Source organism: Meleagris gallopavo, chromosome 2 (assembly GCF_000146605.3).
Source record: "Meleagris gallopavo isolate NT-WF06-2002-E0010 breed Aviagen turkey brand Nicholas breeding stock chromosome 2, Turkey_5.1, whole genome shotgun sequence".
NCBI lineage: Eukaryota > Metazoa > Chordata > Aves > Galliformes > Phasianidae > Meleagris > Meleagris gallopavo.
The window spans coordinates 45,182,072-45,201,928 of record NC_015012.2 but is presented as its reverse complement, the minus strand read 5'-3'; the positions used below and the strand labels follow the sequence as shown (position 1 = coordinate 45,201,928).

Below are 19,857 nucleotides of genomic sequence, written 5' to 3'. Positions count from 1 at the left end.
AAAAAAAAAAAAAAAAAGGATCTTTGAATACATCCACTACTACTAAAAGATGGCAGAGAAAATGTATTAAAAGGTCATCAGATTTTGTGTTGTTTGATATCATCAAGTTGAGAAGGAAAGCTGCCTCAACATGCACAAAAACCAGATCCTTAAAGATGTCTAAATGCAACTCTGGGGAGTTATTTAGATATTTCTGTCCCTCAAAATTCCTCACCACAAAGACACCTCGAGGAATTTTAACTCTTTTTTCCTCCCTTAAGCACAGCAGTTCTAACACTTATTGACAAAAGCTTAATGGAAATACCCCAAATTAGCACATGATGAGGCTAGAAAGTACACATCATGACTGAATAACTAGTACTATGTTACAGCTGAGCATGCTGGCTAAATGGCATTGAAACGTAGACTAATTTACAGTTCTAATATTTGACAAAGCTTCATGTATTATTGCTTGTATTATTGCTGTTTCATAATATGTAAACACAGAACTTCTTAAATTAAAGCAGTGCTTCTCTGTTGATCATATTTAAAATCTGTCATGCAGCTGAACAGGACTCTAGACTAAATCACTGGGGGTGGAAAACTTCAGAAGATACACACAGACTTTTGGGAGAAAATACTGATTTATCTCATTTATATAAATGAAAACCACATTCCAGTCTTAAAATTACTTCTCTTCAGTATTAAATTTGCAGCACGTATTAATGAGAAGTGCCATCCTTGAAGGAACTCAAAACTTGAATGAACTCCATACATTTTCTAATCTTACTGCAATATATTCCATTTATTTATTATTATCGCAGAGGAATAATGTTACAATGTAGTGTTTGAAGTAGCACTTGGCAGCAGAGGACAAAGGATGCACACAAACACAGGCAGAAAAACAACTTTACACATAACCTCATATTCAGAACAAAAATAAAAGCCACCAAATTCACTGCTTAGACTTTTTTTTTTCTTTTTAAACTTATGTGGGGGGCTATTTTTAAGGATTCTTTGCCTAGAGAATGACGTAAGCTCGATAAAAGCAAAATACTTTGCAGAGAACAGAATATAAAGCTATTTCCAATACTACTCATGAAGATAGGTCTGAGGTAGAAAGGTGGTCATGGCTTTCCTCTTCTGTAAAATGTGTTTGTCTTCTCAGAATAACTATGCTAATTTTTTTTTTAATAGACGAAGCATTTATAGTAGCCAGCATCTTCTCTTCTCACCTTGACAGTTTTGCTCCACCCACTCAAGAATAATACTTAGCATTTAAATAGAGCTTTTCAGACTAACTAAGCTCTCTACACCTTTGAGAGGTAAGTACTGTCACCCCCATTTTACAGATGGGAAAACAGAGGCAGAGTGGTTAAATAATTTGCCAAAGAGTTCAGAAAGAACTGGCATCAGAGCCAACACTAGAACATGATCAATGCTGTGCCCAAATCGCTCCTCAAGCAGCAGTGTTCCAGGAGCGAGTACTGTGGGTGCAGGACAATCTGGTTGGCACCACCGCATAAGCACTAGATATTCCTGACTTTGTTTTAATGTCCTGTAGAATCTTTTGGTAGCAGTACAGAATTTGTAACTCTTCCAATACCATTTTGAAGCTTCTTTTCTTCAGTAATAATCAACAACAACATAGTTTAGATTCTCTCCACTGTACATGATATATATTGCATGCAGTTTTACCAGTTAAATGTATGTCTTGACATGAAAGCAAGTGTCCATGCAGCATTGTAAACTCCATGAAGGCATTAAAAAACTCTGATGATTGTTTTAAATCTAGAGATCAGCTGATCAGTGATATAACTTTCCCATAATTATTCCTACTTGAAGTACATAAATCTCAAGGTAAATCTCAAAGATCTCAAAGGTAAAGATGAGTTGCAAGATTACAATGCCACATGATACAATCTAAGAGCACTGCAGCTTTGAAGAAAACGTTCTATCACCAACAGTATTGGAAAAGGCTTTCTAATTGTCTCTTCGTTTCTAAGAGGCAGATAAAAGACTTGTGTGTTTGAATAAACAAAGGGGATCTCACGGAAATGAGCTTTAGTTCACAGACTGTATATTCCAAAACTTGAAACAAGTTTGGCACAGCAAGGAACAGCAAATCTTTGTCTCCAAACAAATTTGGGCAAGATTACACTAACTTAGACCTTACTAAAAACAACTTAAGCTATCACCTAAGTCCTCTTTTAGCTATCTCCTGATTCAAAGTAAAGTAAAGCTTAAAAAATAATCCTCCAAATGGAGTGTGTTGGCTAGAATCAACTAAAAGAATGTTAAAAATATCGTTTTGGTGCATAATAAGTATTATGACTTGAAATTAGAGATTATCTTGTTTAATGGAGTTAAAATACTGTAGCTTTCACTTAAAGGCAATTTGTGTTAAACAGTAACAATAATGCACATTATGGGAACTTCATATGCCAATTCTGAAAACAAATCAAGGGTAATTCTGACGTGTGTCTGGTCAGATAGTTAGCATATAAATAATCAGAATAGAATATTAAATGAATGAGAATATAACTGAGGATATTTTACAATGCAAAAGCAAAGAGCTGAAAGGAATGTATAAATGTAACATTTTGCTCCAAACTCCTTATGCAGTTCACTTTATCAAAAAGAACGTATATAAAGCCCCTGCCCCTTTTCCCGCGGCTGTATATTTATACAAATCAGTGACAAATACTCCACTGCTCATTAATTTACAGTTGCATAGAAAGGGAAGAAGAAAAAGAACCTATAATATAAAAACAATATCCTCATCTTTGGGTATTCAGTGTTTAGTATTTCAAGTAGAACACGTAGTCAAAGCAAACAGCATGTTCCAAGGTCCCATGCAGACTTCTGATAGAGTGGAACTTGCAATTGGTGTTTTGTAGAAAAGGGCTGTACTGCACGTCAGGAAGCACTGGTGGATGTCCAAATGAGCACTTCACATTGCCTGCAATGATGAGAAATAGCCATGTCAGTACCATACTAACATGCACAGTCCCCTATAGAGAGCTCTAAATACTCTGGATTTGGTTCACTTAAGGACTCAGATGTAATTTTGCAAAAAAACTGTATTTTAAAAACTTAGATGTATTGTCACAAGATTCAGCAAATCACCCAGGCATGTAGTTAAGAGAATCCTCATTTTACTATGCTGCAGTACTTAAAATTCTTATTGAGTAAATCTCAAAGGATTTTATGACTACAGAGTAATAAATATAGTTTACAGGCTTTCCTTGCTGTATACCCATAGAAAAAATGTTTAGACAAACTACTGTTCTATCTGAATCCTAAGTGGTAAATTGGAGAGCATACACAACTGGGACACAGCTTGACACAGCCCCCCAAAATGTGATACTTATTTCCAGGCTCTTGTTTCAGGAGGAATGGTTTTAAACTAAAAGAGAGGAGATTTGTATTAGATGTCAGAAAAAAATCCTTTACATGGAGGGTGGTGAGGCACTGGCACAGCTGCCCACGGATGCTGTGGATGCGCCACCTCTGGAGATGGTCAAAGCCAGGTTGGATGGAGCCCTGGGCACCCTGAGCTGGTGGCTGGCAACCTTGCTCACGGCAGAGGGTTGGAACTGGGTAATCTTTAAAGTCCCTTCCAACTCAAGCTATCTCATGATTCTATAATTCTGTTCTCCGCAAAACAGACAAATACTCCTTCTCAAATGGTGCTAGAGTGGTCTATTTCAAGTGAGAGATCATTCAGAAATAATTTTGTTCCTAAAAGAAATCAAATGCTTTTTCAGAAAGATTAATATTAATCACTGATTACACTGAAAGATATCCCTATGCCTGCTGACAGGAAGGACTGCTGAAAAATATTATTTTAATTCACTTAATTTACCTTGTTAAGAGACTGAAACCCAACATCTGAGTCAGTGTTCAGAAGGACAATCCTATTACACCAGATATTACAATCCAAGAAAGTGTCTGGCCAAGTAATATTTCTGAATTTTTAGACATTAACATGGGAAATGTGAGACCTTACAAAATACAGATTAATGGAAAAGGTGAAGAAATTAGGGAAGTAATTAACTCTGCTTATCACTTCATTCTTCTCACTCCTTACACACAGCAATCCATGGTTCTCTATTAGACTTATTTAACAATGAAACTTTGCAAGAACTCTGCAATGACAGAAGATATGTTGTTCTTTATTAGACAATTTTGCTCTACTATCAACCTAAACCTATAACAAGAGTGTGTATTTGTTTTTGTTTTGTTCTGTTCTTCTCCTTATTTCTCCTGTTTGTAAGAGAAATGTAGCTGCTCATACCAGGTAGATTTTCAAGAACTTGGTAATATTCAAATATCAGGCTGATTTCCAAATTTTTGTTAGAGTAGTCAAATATCTTATTTGGTTTTGTAAAGAAGTTGTCTACTGTAAGAAGGCAGCACAATATAATACCAAAGTTACTCCACAGCTCTTGTCTGGATCTGGAGCAATGGGAACCAGGGAACAGGCACACATGGATGTCTTCTGCATGAACTAGTTTTGATCTCCCAGAGCTGAGGCTGGCTTGAAACTAACCAACTGATAGATTTGAGCTGATTCCTTATGGTCAGCACATCAAAACTGCACATCACTTTACCTTTGGTAATGTCTAAGCCCGTAGGAATTTTCTATTAACGGGGATATTTCAAAATTTACATTTCCTATTACAGCGGTCTAGCCTCCAAGTAGCCTGGTAGGGAGAAAATAAAAAACTAGCCAATTCACTTTAATGGAATTTTCCCACTTGTTTTATTCTGCTTCCTAGAACTATGCAAATACATAAGAATGCCTCATACCTGTTGTCTGCCAGTGAAACTTGCTGCAAATGAAAAAAAGAAAAAAAAGTTAGAAATTTACATGATTCTGCATCTTGGTAGTACAAAAACAAATACAGCAACAGAAAAATATGTACTGTCAAAGAATAGAAAGCTTTTATCTTAAAAAAAACCAAAACATTTAACTACAAGCATGTTGCAATGATGTGTACATTACTTCTTCATAATTTTTATTGTAACAAATTTACAGCACTATGAATACAGATTATATTGTCCCTTATTCACTACTTACAACTACACAGACCTATGAGTGTTGTATTATAAAAATCTCCGGTAGAATAAAATCATACTAGAGCAGCTTGGTACATCACTGAATAATTCTGATATTATCTGTATTGCAATAATAGCTGTGACATTTTAGACATTTCATTCAAAAAGGGAAAAGACTGATCAGAGACCTAAAGCAAGAAATGCATGTAGGGATAAAAGGACGTGAAGTAAGAACAAAAACCAGAACAGAATAGAGAAACAGGAATCTTTATCTCAAGAGTCAGCAGTAAATAGTTGCTCTCTCCTCACTTCTTTTACTGCATCAAGTCTGCAAGTTGCTTATTTATTTTAGAGTGATGCAGCAGTTAACAGAGACTGAAAAATGAGGCACCTTCTGTACATCTGCTTGGCTACTTTGAAGTTACTCTGGGAAACTTTTGCAAATCCATCTTTCTGGAAAACTAAGCACTGTGACTGTCCCTTCAACTATACTCTCCCAACATGTTTTGTACACAATCAGAACAGCAGCAGACAATAACAACCATCGCTCAGGGTCCCAAGGGATTAGGATCCAAACTACTACTGTGGCTAGTAGTTTAATGCAACTTTTTTCCTCCAACTTCTTTTAATGCATTTTATAGAAGCGTTCACATCACCAGGCATATCCAGAGCCTAGCAACTGAGCTATAGGCCCCATAATGACAGTGTTCTCCTCTCCTCCCAGTACCTCCCACAGTGAGCAGCTACAGTTCTTTGCCCCTGTTGTTTCCTCTGAGATACAGATGGTGAAGATGAAAGTTCTGTTACGCCCCTACCTTGCAGAGGTTTTGAAGAGAGAGTCCCAATGTGCTGTGAGACTTGGATGTTATAGCAATAGCCATTTATATACTTAAGACATTGCAATGCTTCTGCAGCCAAAGCATTCAGATATTCAGAGTATCTCCAGAAGTTGCTAAGTACTCTGATATCTGTGTGAAGTCATAGGGAACAGATTGATGAACAGCATGCAGCGTGACTCAGGAGCATAGGAGAAAGTTGGCAGGCAGTGGTTTTAGTCTATCTTTTCTTTATCAGTACATCAAAAAGATTGACCTGGACCTCAATCAGCCATGAAAAGCCTTCTATTGTGACCTTCAATTTATATGATGAAATTGGATTCAGAAAGCCATAGCAACATTGGATAGTCTCTGCAGGTCATCTTGTGCAACCTTTCACTGAAAGTAAGATGAATGCCAACAACAGTCTTGACAACCTCTAAGGCTGGAGAGGCTTTAACCTCTTTGTGTGACCTGCTTCCAATATTTCTCCTTACATTCTTTTTAATTTAGGAGAAAAAAATTAATGAAAATGCTGGCAGCACACAATAAAATCTCCCTACTGTTTTCAAACAAATAAATATTTTTAATTATTTTCAAGTTACACTTTCAGCAGAAGGAACTCATACTTTTTTTTCAGAGATGTTCTATCTTCTTCCCCCTTAAAGCTAGGGGCAGGCAAAATAGTCCTTAGCACTGAAAAAGGTCAGTGGTATCTTGTCTGTGGAAGGCAAGTGACCTTTATCATTGTTCCAAAGACCAGTTAACATCACTAGAAGACACAAAGCTTTCTGAACAAATTACTTCTGGACTTCAAGACTGTACTAGAGAAGGAACAGTGCTTCCACTAGGTTTAACTTTATGGAAGCTGTGCTGCCATGGTTTTGTTGCTAGGATCTACCTGTTACTAACTCAAAGCAGGGAAATTAGCTATTAAACACTGGTTATATTCTAACATCACAACTCCAATAAAATGTCAGATAGCTTAGTCCTCAGCTCACCCTACAGTATAACTGAAGAATGAACATGACTAGTACCTACTTATACATGCCAGAGAGTTATTTGCAAAAACAAGAGCTGTACTTTGCCTGTATTTTCTATGTACTACACAACACACCTCTGAGGTGTGGCAGGTAGCTCCACTGTCTGTTGGCTTCAAAAATAGGTTGTCCTTAGAATCAAATCCTTAATTTATAAAGCAATGGGCTCTGAATTACTGAACTCACTGAAAATATTAGGAATCATCTGTATCAAAACCACTTTTGTTAAATTCTAATTTGCTTTCTCAAAATGTGCAAAGTGCATCACCTTTGATGCAATTCTTCACAGCCAATGTATATACAAGAGATTAAAGGAGTATTTTAACTAGGTTCACTGAGCTTACAACATAGAATAGAGCAGAGCTCTGCTGTTTCAAAAAAAGGACTGGACATTAACACCTCCCTCTCACTTGTGCCTTTTAAAAGTAACCATCATTATTACATTTCATTGCAGAGAACTGTTGAATATGGAAGAATGTATCAGCTTTCACTACTGTTTTGCTAAAGTAGAAGAGCTGAAGATAAAGATAAAGGTATGTGCATAAGTTTAAAAAAAGGAACAAATAACCAAGTTGCCACTTCAACCCATGCCTGCCAAACCAATAAAACAACAGTCTGTATGAAGTACTGATTGAACCAGAAAGATAGCTACTCATTCTTCCAAGTGCAGTGACATTCTTCAAGGAACAGTGCCAGAAGAAGCATATGTTGGCTGATAGAAGCCATGCATATGAAGCTATTTGATTTTACTTTAATAGACACTGAATAAAATATTAACTTTCAATGTACTTAAGCAAGGAATGGTCTTACGTGCTGCATTAACAGTTATTTCTTCTGGCCAATTAGTTTAGTAGCTAGTTCAATAATTACTTCAGGGAATCAGCACTGGGCTATGGTCCCTGCTGTAGCCTATGGCATTTTTTTTCAATTTCTGTTATAGAAGCAGTGTTGAAAATTTCTGAATTTACATTCACCTTGGCTCTACGTAGATTTTACATAAACATGAAATGGACTTGTAGGTGTCTTTTTCCCTTATGCAGACACAAATGAAAATTCCAAATGGAGCAAAAGGCTTTTCTTATTGCAAATAATTTCAATTTAAAACACAAGAATGTTTTTTAATTTCCCTTCATAAGCATGGGAGAATGAATATTGAGTAACCATAAAGAACAGAGTTCTGTAACTTGTATATGTTGACAAGATATCAGACAGAAGATCTTTTCTTAGTTGATACCATGGGAATGACTTTTTTCTTCATAAGATCACCTCAAATTCACTACTACTGTCAGAGAGGTATTTTGTTACACTTACAGCAGCAAGCTGGAAATGTGCTGTTGATTTGCTCCATAACATCTGTCAGATCTGTGTTGGTATCATGAGGTGGAACTAACAAGTCATCTGCAGATATGACAACAAAGAAAGCAATTAATTTAGTAACAAGGAAATAAAAAAAGAAGACAGTATTCTTAAAGGTATTCTCATCCAATCATCCATTTGAATATTGCTTTACATTTCATCAGAAATCATTAGCTGAAGCATCTGTAACTTAATGTGCAGGAATTGTCACTGGTAACTGACAGGTCTGGGAGAGGAAATGAAAGTTAAATTGCTGATTTGCAGCATAAATACTTTTTTCTGTTATTAAAGCACAATCACTGCACCCAAAATTTAACTGGAAGGAACTATCAACAAGATGCAGCTTACGAGAATTTACAGTTAAGTAAAAGGTTAACAAGATGGAGGGATTATGCTCAATAACTGCTCAGTTATGTTCTTTACTTTTTGTGTCAGATAGCTTGTCACCTAACTTCTGGAGTGAACATATTTTAAAATAAATAAATAAATAAATCTCTTTTAGGCAGCATTTATTCAAGATGCACCAGCAATTTCACTAGTATTAAAATCCTCATTGCTGTGGTATTTTTTAAGTGCTGCATAAAATTAGCATATGGAATGGTTAGGGAGTACAACTGGCTCTGTAATTAGACAGCATCGCTTATAAATCTACCATTGCATTAAATCAGACTCAGAGAAGTCCCATGTTTTTTTCAGACAAATTACAATGAAAACACACGTCAATGCTGAATGAAAACTTCCCAGTATGCAAAAGAATGTTTTTCTGGCTTTCCACAGAAATAACATAATTTTCTTAAATTTATGAAACAAAGGCTTGAAAAGGAAAATAGGGAGGAAATTACACTTAGACAGTTGGAGAAAAATCTGTTATTTTTTCTCCTATTTTTGAACATTCAATAGTTTGTAATTATTTCTGCTAATTGCCGGTGGAATAAATGAGTTTTGCTATTGGAGAATTTAAAATAATCTTTCAAGTGAGAAATCCCCTGATGTGCAGAGGCTGTACTATTAAATACTAAATAATTCCTAAAGATATGAAGCCTTTGAGAGTTGGGGTCAAAGTAACAGAATAAGGAAGGCACACACAGAATTTTTAAAGCAGCAATCAGGAAGTTTCAATCATACGCATTTGGACATTTGTTCCAGTATCTGATAGATTACTTGGCTGTATGCACATACTGTAGGACAAACAGCTGTTGGCCATTTCATTCCAATGCAATCTGGTTCTCCCAGGGCAGGGGACATTAGCCCAGTAGCTCAGAACAGCCAGAACAAAAAAAACTGTGATAGACATCCATCACTCAGAACCTTGTGATACCTAAAAGCAGCTGCAAGGTGCAAGGAAGCAGCACTCCAGGTGCAATATACGTTGTTCCTGGACAAAGATCATCTCCTTTTTGTGTGTTTTTGTTGGTAAATGATTTCAGAAATATGCAAACAAAACCATCCAGTATTCGTCTACAGACTCACATAGCACGTTACCTGACCAGACACTCACCTGCCTGATGAAACTGCGAGCTTGTCTCTTGATCGAGCGGGTAGCCAAGGGCTGAATGCTGGGGTGAAGTGCAAGGGGAGGCACCGTTAACCTGGGAATCTGACTCAGGCTACATGGGAGACAGTGAAATGCCAATTTAGGTAAGTGATATCTACATAATCTAAGTGTGAGCTTGTATATGGTCATCCTGCCACCTTGTCTTCAAAGTATTCAAAGGTGGCTTAGGTCTATACAGCTATCAGAAAGACAAAACAAAACAACCTATTAAAAAAAAATAAAATCATGCTTAAGCATAAATTTTATAACATTCCAGTTGTCACCTTAATTAATAATGATATTCACCTATGAGTGGTGTGACAAAGAAGCACAATTTCTTAAGTACAATCCAAATAGCCTGACAAGGCTCTCAACCCAGCTACGCCTAAAAACTACGCAATGTTATTAATGGGTTCAATATGTATGCATACATACGTGGTGATGCACTGGAACAGGATGCCCAAGGAGGTTGTGGATGCTCCATCCTTGGAGGCATTCAAGGGCAGGCTGGATGTAGCTCTGGGCAGCCTGGTCTAGTGGTTGGTGACCCTGCACATAGCAGGGGAGTTAAAACTAGATGATCACTATGGTACTTTTCAACCCAGGCCATAATATGATGCTATGATATATGTATGTACGTATGTATGTACATATACATATGTGCACACACATAAGACAGCCAGCTAAGCTGTGCTAAGAAGCTTTGGCTAAGGTGACTGATCATGCTTAATAGCATCAGTTCAATCCAGAAATTATTTTGCTAAACTTATTTCACAACCAAGCCAAACAAAGATGCCAGATTCAGGAGAACTCTTAAATCTGAAAAGTAGTAGCTACCATCCACCACTCCTGCTGTTGCTGTTTCTCAACAGTATGGAAAACTCAGATTGGCAAGAATCCCCAAATTTTACAATATGATTTGCAGAAAACTATGAACAGGAGTCTCCATACTTTGAAACTGTTGAGGCAAATCTTTCTGGATTCCTACAAACATCAAAGTGCTGTAGTCATTTATAGCTGTAGTCATGTGTGTCGTTGAGAGTACATATATGTATATATATGTGGATGCAAAACAAGAAAAGATTATAAGACTTCACTATAAAACTCAGATATACTGGAAGGAACCCTGCAGAGGTATTTCTACCTCTTTCTCTTCTTTTATTTTTATAAGAAATCCTTTGAAGAAGTGTTACACAATACTCAAGCTCCAAAAATGACTGTTCTGAAAAGCCAGAAGCACGTGAAACAACATTTATATCTGAGGCTATTACATAATCTTCACCAAAATGGCTGCCCCCATCATTTATCTTTTTGACTGCAAATCATCAAATTGCTTTCAAACAGCTTAATAAGCAGATTCTTTATCCAAATCTGTCAAAAGTAGATGCAGAAGCCATGCAAAAATTATTTTTAAGACTTTTTTTTGAGAAGGAAAAGTATCTAGAACATCTACAAGGCTCATAGCAGAAGGAACTGACACAAAAGCTCATTTGTGCACAACTTTGCTCGTTGGTAGTTCACAGCAACATTCAATTCCTTAAGTTAAAAAAAAAACAACCTTCAACAAGAAACTGCAAATTGTTGAACAATGAGAGATACCTTTTCTTGCACACACTATGGTGTGACACAGAAGGAAATGCTCCCTTGAGCATTTGGCAAATCTGTTTTTCTCTTCCCAATCTCATCTCTCTTTCCTTATGACAATACCAACTTCCAAATTTGACTAAAAGAATAAATCAAGAGAGATTGCTCTGCACTTAGAAGACAAAGAAAAATGGAAACGCTCTCAAATCAGGCAAGGATTTTACCATCAAGACATCAGTATGAGCAGTAAATGCCTACTGAATATTTAAGTCATTTGCTATTCAGTATAAGGCTTCTGCCCAGCTACAGGGTCTAGGTAAAATGAATTTAATGATTTAAAATACACTAAGTCGGGTAACTAATCCCAGGAAATTCTGTACAGCAACTGTTGTTCAAGAAGAGTTTAGAGCTAAGGAGATGAAGTAACCCCTCTGAAGGTTACAAGTTACTTCAGTGTAGAACAAAGGTAGCTTCAGTGGTAGAATAGGTGTTTGTCCACACCACTAGGAGATGGATAGAGAGGATCTGAGTCATCCAAAATGAACACTTGTACCTGGACTGGATTTCCATCCTTCTTGAAGCAGAAAACATGCATAAATGATGCAGAGAAGACTGAGTGAGGAAGATCAGTGCTGGACTTGACAGTAAACTGCAGTACAGTAACACAAAGGCTAGACTAAGGATAGCAAGACACTGCAAAGTCAAGATTAATTAGGATACAAAGGAGACGCCTACAAACTTAAATGACAAATTAGTAGTGAAGGTTATTTATTGTCACTTAGCAGTGCTGTTGCAAATGACAAAGAAAAAACAACACAGAGTATGAGGACTCTAACAGGGGATTAACTGAGATCAAATAAAGCATACTGGAATACTTTACATTGACCTATCATATGTTGCTATAGCAGTCAGAATCACAGTCGGATTTTATTTTATTTTTTAAACACACTTCTTTCTAATCAGAGGCCAATGCCTAATTAATTCATTCTCATTAGACAGTATTTACTCCTAATGACTACAATAACAAGAAAAGCCAAACAAAACCAAAATCCTCTTCTTACAAAGTCAAGACCATACAGATCAGCAGATGAATAGTGGGATTTAGAGCAGCAGAGGAAGAGCACTGGCAGTGGAAGAATAGCCTTAATCAGATACTGAGCGAAATTAAATGCAAAATAATTGAGGCAATAGCTGCATGTATTTATACGATTTAACAGCTTTAATGAGAGATAACCCAAATTTTAATGGGAAAGAACTGGAGTTGCAGAAAAGCCATAGTTTCTTTTCTAAGGCTACATAACGAGCACCAAGAACTTGTGGAATCAAAACTTAATAATACAATTTCTGGGAGGTGACTTATTTTTTGTTACATACAACTAAATAAAGATACAAAGGGACAAATAAGTTCTGCAGAAAATTCTGAAACTGAGGGATTTCTTTTTAATACTGCAGTTCTAAAGTATCTCAAGGGAGATATTTATTTTAACCAATTTGGATCAACATAAATTTTTGTGCGACTCCAGCTGGTTTATTTCCTGTGGAAGAGCCTCAACTGTAGCTTAAAGGTCAGATAAGTCACACTCATTACTCACCTGACTTCTGTTGTCGTCATTGTTTAAACAAATACTTCCCAAACATCTTAGCTACAGAACACCTCAGAAGCAGGCTAATTCCTTTTCCAAATTCACTGTAGATGTTCCTTCTTATTCCTGGCTTATTCTCCCAGTCACAAAAAGAACACAAAGCTCTCTCCATTTCTCTATTGCTAAAGATCCTCTGCTTTTAGTAGGAGAGAGAGCTGCACCCCCTATATACTTTGTCTTACAATTTTACCATACATCCATTGACAGATGGTGTTAACTTCCATTAAATTCAATATCAAATCCAGCATGAAACAGCTTTCAGTTGTTCAGACAAGAAAGAAAGAAAAATCAAATTAGACTTTAAATGCCCTTCATAATAGGTCTTAATTCTATTTTGCACATGTAGTATCTAAAATAGCTGTATAAAATAAAGGTGAAAATGGATTTTTTTTTCCATATTATTAACATAACATGGTAGTATCAAAGCTGTCACAAGCAAATTCTGTTTCACCTTCTGCTTTGGCACTATAATCAATCAGGCAGACAAAATGACAAGACTGTGTGACAGCTACCAATCCTTTGGGCTTGCTAAAATAAAAACAGTGTGTTAACCTCAGAATTGTGACCTGAAGAAGGCAAATGTGCAGTGAGGATGCATGCACTTTTCTGCTAAAGGTGCTCTCTAAAGAATGACTTTGAGCGCTGTGATATATATCTAACTTACCGTAGGAGTTTCTAAGTTTCATTACTTTTCTACCCATATTTCTTAGACAAAGAGGTCTCAGTACTTTACATTCAGTAGCACTTTATTAACATAAAAAACAGTCAGGAAGCAGAACGGAGAAGAGAAATTAAGGGTTTTGCTGTTGACAGAAGAAAAGAAACAGAGAACATGAAATGCCAATCACAGCAAAGAAGGTGTTGTGAGATGGGCAGTGGTGTCCTTTAACACCAGTAATTATTACGAAAGGAAATACATAGTTGAGTATTTTGACATTTGGACTTAGATAATTTGTATGGAAGATTATCCTATCTCATTAACAAGACAAGGAATTTTTTACATCTACTAAAAATGTAATTGGGACAGTTGACAAAAACAAAGGAAATAAATAAATAAACTTAGATCTCCAGCTGGCTTCTGAAATAGTCTTTCCCAAGCAGTGAGAGAGGAAAAGACTTTCACACACTGTGAACAGCCTAGACATTAAAACAAACATGCTGAAGAGTGGTCATTTTTCCAGAAAGTTAAAGAGGACAATAACATAAACTCAACGCTGCTTCAAAACTGTATTGATGTTGACATAAAGAAATTCCAAAGAACACACTCTGAAATTTTGAATTATTTAAGTTTTTGAAGGCCCTTCAATAAAATAGCTTCAGCATCCTTGGAGACAGCTTGCAAAAAAACTGCTTAGTGGCAGGTCAAAAGAACACAAAATCATACAGTAATGATGTATTTAGAAAACTATATTGAAAAATCACAGATACGCTACAAAGGCAATAATGCAGATCTTCTTAAATACTTGACTTGGTACCAGATACTCCTTTAGAAGAGGCCAGAATAGAAATAGGAATATCTTTGGGAAGAGCACAAGAAATAATCAGAAGCCTAGCATGACTCCCCAGAAGAGGGGGATGGTGGATGGTAAGCAAAAGAGCAAGTGTAGAGCAAATGTGGTTTAAACAAATAAAAAATATTTCAAAAGATCTTTTTTGTTCTACCTTACCCTACCAGAAACCAAAAGTTGCAGAACACTCAAAGAAATCCAGAGGCAGAACTGCTAAGAAGAAAATATTGCTGTTTCCTCAAAGCCACTGCCCACTAGCACAACGCATATGGATATCTTAAAGATCTTGTTAAGAATGCTATAAAGGTACTCGATTACAAAAATATAATATTAATTAGATTATCTACAGACACATTAGAAAAAAAATTAAAGGGTGAACATTCTCATGCTTTAAGCACTACGCTAAACTGTCTGTAGTTTTGGCAGAACTGTGTTTCCATTCTACAACAGTTTCTTTACAAGTTTAAAAGTCTTCTCCAAAGCACCTAGTGTTGGCAATAGTTACCAAGATACATCATGAAGGATTATCAACAGCTGCACCAATTGTCTACCCTATTAAATATGTAAACTACTCAAACACTGATTGAATATGCTAGATTAACAGCAACAACAACAACAATATTCTGCTAGAGGGGTAGGGAAGTCACTGGAACAAATGCATCCTAGTGCTATGATGCCAAGACTACCTAGAAAAATGCCAGTCACCCAGAGGAACAACAACAACAACATCTTCATCACTGTAGTAATGGTATCATCAACAGCAGGAACTTACATCATCCTGATACTTGTTTTATGCAGCCTGTTTCTTAGCTTAGTTAAATCCTCTAATCATACAACCAATCATCCAGTTCGAGGAAAGTAGGAATTCTTTGCCTTACTGGACTCTGACCCAATGGTCATGATTACTTCTGGGAAAAGATTCATACATTTAAGCTTCCACACACAATGTTTTACAAGCTAACATCTCTAACAACACTTTGTAGAATTTGCCATTTTATTTTTTTGTATCTAGATATGCACGTTCTTCAAAAATGATCAACATTTCCTCCTCCAACAAAGAAACTGTACCATCTCTAGCATTTGCAAAAAGGCTCTTGAATGTAACACCTGCCTGTAAGTAGACCGTTTTGCTGTAGCTTATAGGTGTAAACATGCTATTCAAGAACTGGACTTCTGAATAGAAATACTTGTTCTTTTGCATATTAGAAATATCTTTGGCAATCTGTCTTTGTTATGTCAAGAAACATTTCAGTGACTGACTCTGGCAACAAAATGAAATAACTTAAGGAAAGATAGAAAAACTGAAGTCAAATACAGGTTGTGACTGGTACCACTACTTGGAAAAATACATATTTTCTTCCCTCTGCTTTTAAACTTGGAAAAAAATGTTGAACTTATGTGTATATTTCCTAAGTTACCATAATCACTCCAGCACTTAAAATCATTTTGTGCTCATCTGACATTCACAGTAGCTCAGAACAGAGCAGGAAAAATTCCTCTTCACCCTTGAAATAACTGAGTGCAACAGAGCAAATCAACAGTGAAAATATCTACGGTTAAATTCCAACACCTTTGCACCACCGAGAAATCCATCACGCAGAAGTAACCTGCCAGAAAAGACAGACATGAGTATACATTCACCTGCTCAAGTAGCTGACGCAGACGGTGAAGCTGAGACTCCAATTGCTTATTGTGATCTTCCAAAATTTGCATCCTTGCTTCCAGGCGACCTTTATGTTGCCTCAGAAGTTTAGCTTCAGCAATGAGTTCAGCATCTTCAGGAACATGCTGAGGTGAAACAATGGAATCAGGAGGTGATGCAAGAGGGTTAATTCCTCTTCGAAGATGTTGCTCTTTTAGTTGCTCATATTCTATCTGCAGACTCCTGGTATATTGAAGAGAAGAATGATGATGTAAATAATTTAAAATAAAAACATCCTTAGATCAAATTATGCTATCATTACCTCCAACTAGAGAATATTAGTAGCTCAAAGACAATGTCTTACACGCAGTTTATGAAAAAATTCTACACAATGAACCTATGCTGTTTTATTGTAGACTCATCCCCTCTACCTAACCGAGTTATGCCATACATGACATGCCTTGGCTGATTTATTTTTTTTCCCTGGAATCGTTGTAATAATGACTCCTAAATGCATCTCTCCTCATCTTCTCCAACAACAATACATGGCATACACTTAGTTCAAACAATGAGTTGACAATTCAAAGACTAAATAGGATGCTTATGAAACACCTTTGTTCTTCCTCAAGGTCAGCAATGATGCGTTCCAACTCTCCTCGCTCTTCCTTTTCCACTGATTTCAGTATCTGTGCAGGACTCTGTGGCTGACTCACAGGTGACTCTCCTCCCAGTGTTTGACAATACTGCTGGATAAGGGCGTGCTCATCCTCTCTGGAGCAATACAACAATGCAGATTAAGACAGAGCAAAAACACATTCATTACATAAACAAACAACTTTGTCAAGCTGAAGGGTTTCATTTGCTTGTTTATGTGAAAGGACTAAGAGTACGAAATAAGCCTGCAAGATTTTAAAGTATAAATGTTAGATGTGTATCTCAGCAAGTTGTATTCAAATTTATGAATTGTTTCTAAAAATACTACAAAAGCTTATAAATACACAATGCACAGGAAAAACAGAAATGATTAGTAGTGGTGTACAACAACAGTTTATTGTATGCATGAAGAACAAATGCTGCTGGTGGTTCAGAAATAGTGAAAATCAAACCTGAGAATATAAACTGCAAATGACTTACTTGAAATGCCTTAAAAATAAAAAAAAATAAACAAAACATAAAAAGTGTAGTTAATTAAGTTTGGACCAGGTTCTGATGTGATAATGAAAATGCCATGGCACTTCTCCATCCTTTTTCTATTTCAGTAAAAATAGACAAACCAAAATAAACCAAAAACTCCACTCCTTATAATCAAGTTTTTTCCAAAGTGATGTGAACTCTATTGGGGCTTTACACACCATGACACATTGTGTGTCCATTGAAACGTGCAGGATGTTCCCACAATGCAAACTGAAACAGCTGCAATAAGCAGGAAAGCGATAGTATCTTAACATCAACACCTTCAGCAAGCAAAGCAGCAGTGTTAAAGCAGATACTGAAAAGAAACAAAGTTCTATCATTCAGGTTTCAAAACACTATTTAAATATTACTTTAAATGATACAGTGTAACTTCTTTTAAGCTTCTTCTGTGCAGAAATGTTGACATTGTCAGGGAAGGTCCGTCCAATAAAGTAGTTTAGTCTGCCTATTTTAATTAGGCATCAGAAAGATACTGTCTGTTTTTTAAGATGATGAATTAGTTTATAAGCAACTATGTAGGTCATTTGAAACAGATTTTTTTTAATAGTGCTCTGCAAAGTTGGATTTATTATATTTGAATTTATTAAAACTTCAATTCTGTCAAGATTTTACATTAGGTATAACCTCATTTTTTAATAAGGCATATAATCCACTTTTAATAAAGAATTTACAGTGGGAATACTTACATATTTTTCACTCTGTTGTGTCCTATAGGTGACACCAAAACAGATAAATACAATCTTTAAGAAGGATTCCAGACAATGTTATATTTTGGACTCTCAGTTAATAAGTCCAGAGAAAAAATTCAATTCCTTCCTCATTCATTGGCTTAGAGCCTCAGAGTCTGTATGTGACAGAATGAATATTGACAGTTCTTTTTTAAGGCATCATATCTTGCAAATGATAGCAGTCTTTTTCATGTCCTAATGGTAAATCTGATAAAAACAGTCTTCTAAAACAAAAATATGATTTTACCACTAGTCTAGTCTAACTTGCAGAATTACTATTTCAATTAGCAGCAACTTAAATCTGCACCATAAAATCTCATGACTGTAATTAAGGCTCACTAGTAATTAAGATTCATTAGTAGCACAGGAGTTCCGGCACTGGGCTTCACAATGACCTACAACTGAAAGGAGTGAGATATGCTCTATGGCATGGAAATACTTTAATTTTGAGAAATCCAGAACTTTATTCATCAGAATTAGTTGGAGACAGCACTTGGTCACCAAAATAAAAACACAGCATCCAAATAATTTCCTTAGTCTTCTTGGTAGTTATTTTTCTGAAGACTCTGCACACTTCAAGAAAAAAGCAGAACTACACAAAAATATTTCAAGAGTAGAGACTGCAGTTCCTTTTCAGCATTCCATCATACAAGAAAGCAGTGAAAATCCCAGAAGTTCAATTTTGAAACAAGTACACCTCAAACGAGAAGAACACCCAACAAAGCTAGCCAATGAAAATGGCATTTGAAATATCCTATTCTCTCTGGATAAATAGTTTCAACAGATTGATTCCAAAACACGCATGAAGGGAGCAAGAGACAAAAAACACTGCACATCATTTTCCTTCATCAAGACTGAGTTGTAGAGAGAAAAACTCATATTTCCTGACAGTCACTTTTCATCAGTTTCACAGAATCACAGAATTGTAGGGGTTGGAAGGGACCTCTAGAGATCATCGAGTCCAACCCCCCTGCCAAAGCAGGTTCCCTACACCAGGTTGCACAGGTAGGTGTCCAGGTGGGTCTTGAATATTTCCAGAGAAGGAGACTCCACAACCCCCCTGGGCAGCCTGTTCCAGTGCTCCGTCACCATCACTGTAAAGAAGTTCTTGTGCACATTTGTGTAGAACTTCCTATGCTGCAGTTTCTGGCCATTTCCTCTTGTCCTGTCTCCACACATTGCTGAAAAGAGACTGGCCTCAATGCTCTGCCCCCCACTCCTTAGATATTTATAGACCTGGATCAGGTCCCCTCTCAGTCTTCTTTTCCCAAGGCTGAACAGACCCAGTTCACTTAGCCTTTCTTCATAGGGGAGATGCTTCAGGCTCTTCACCATCTTTGTGGCCCTCTGCTGGACTCTTTCCAAGAGATCCCTGTCTTTTTTGTACTGGGGAGCCCAGAACTGGACACAGTACTCCAGATGAGGCCTTACCAGGGCAGAGTAAAGGGAGAGCAGGTTCAAGAAGGTACTCTGAAATGCTGTTTTGGTCTTTAACTTTAATCTGGAGCTAATTCCTCATTATGACAAGTTGCCTCTTAACCATTTACACCATGTCAAAGTATTTAGATACTATATACTGGGACTCTATTTTGACTCATAAGACATTGAGTGGCAGTGCCAGCTCTATGTATCACTGTTGTTCATTGCTTGCTCCTACCCCTCCACCTGAGTGCACAGCTCCTTAATAAGAAAAATATCTTCTGTTGACTGTAAAGTGCCATCAACTGCACCGCAGAAACTAAAACAACTGGTATTAAAGGCATTCATTTA

At 36.6% G+C, this 19,857-nt stretch overlaps 1 protein-coding gene across 3 annotated transcripts in view; it reads right to left on the bottom strand.

Moving 5' to 3' along the window:
- Positions 1–765: 765 nt before the first annotated feature.
- LOC100551145 (utrophin) overlaps positions 766–19,857 on the bottom strand; it is a 259,447-nt gene continuing 240,355 nt past the window's right edge. For all 3 annotated transcript variants that reach the window (XM_010707135.2, XM_010707136.3, XM_010707137.3), the window contains 6 exons: positions 16,778–16,936; positions 16,165–16,408; positions 9,753–9,861; positions 8,210–8,296; positions 4,795–4,817; positions 766–2,941 (listed from right to left, as the gene is read on the bottom strand). In XM_010707135.2, coding sequence (XP_010705437.2) covers positions 2,933–2,941; positions 4,795–4,817; positions 8,210–8,296; positions 9,753–9,861; positions 16,165–16,408; positions 16,778–16,936 — 631 coding nt within the window. In that variant the 3' untranslated portion in view covers positions 766–2,932. The remainder of the gene's footprint in view (positions 2,942–4,794; positions 4,818–8,209; positions 8,297–9,752; positions 9,862–16,164; positions 16,409–16,777; positions 16,937–19,857) is intronic.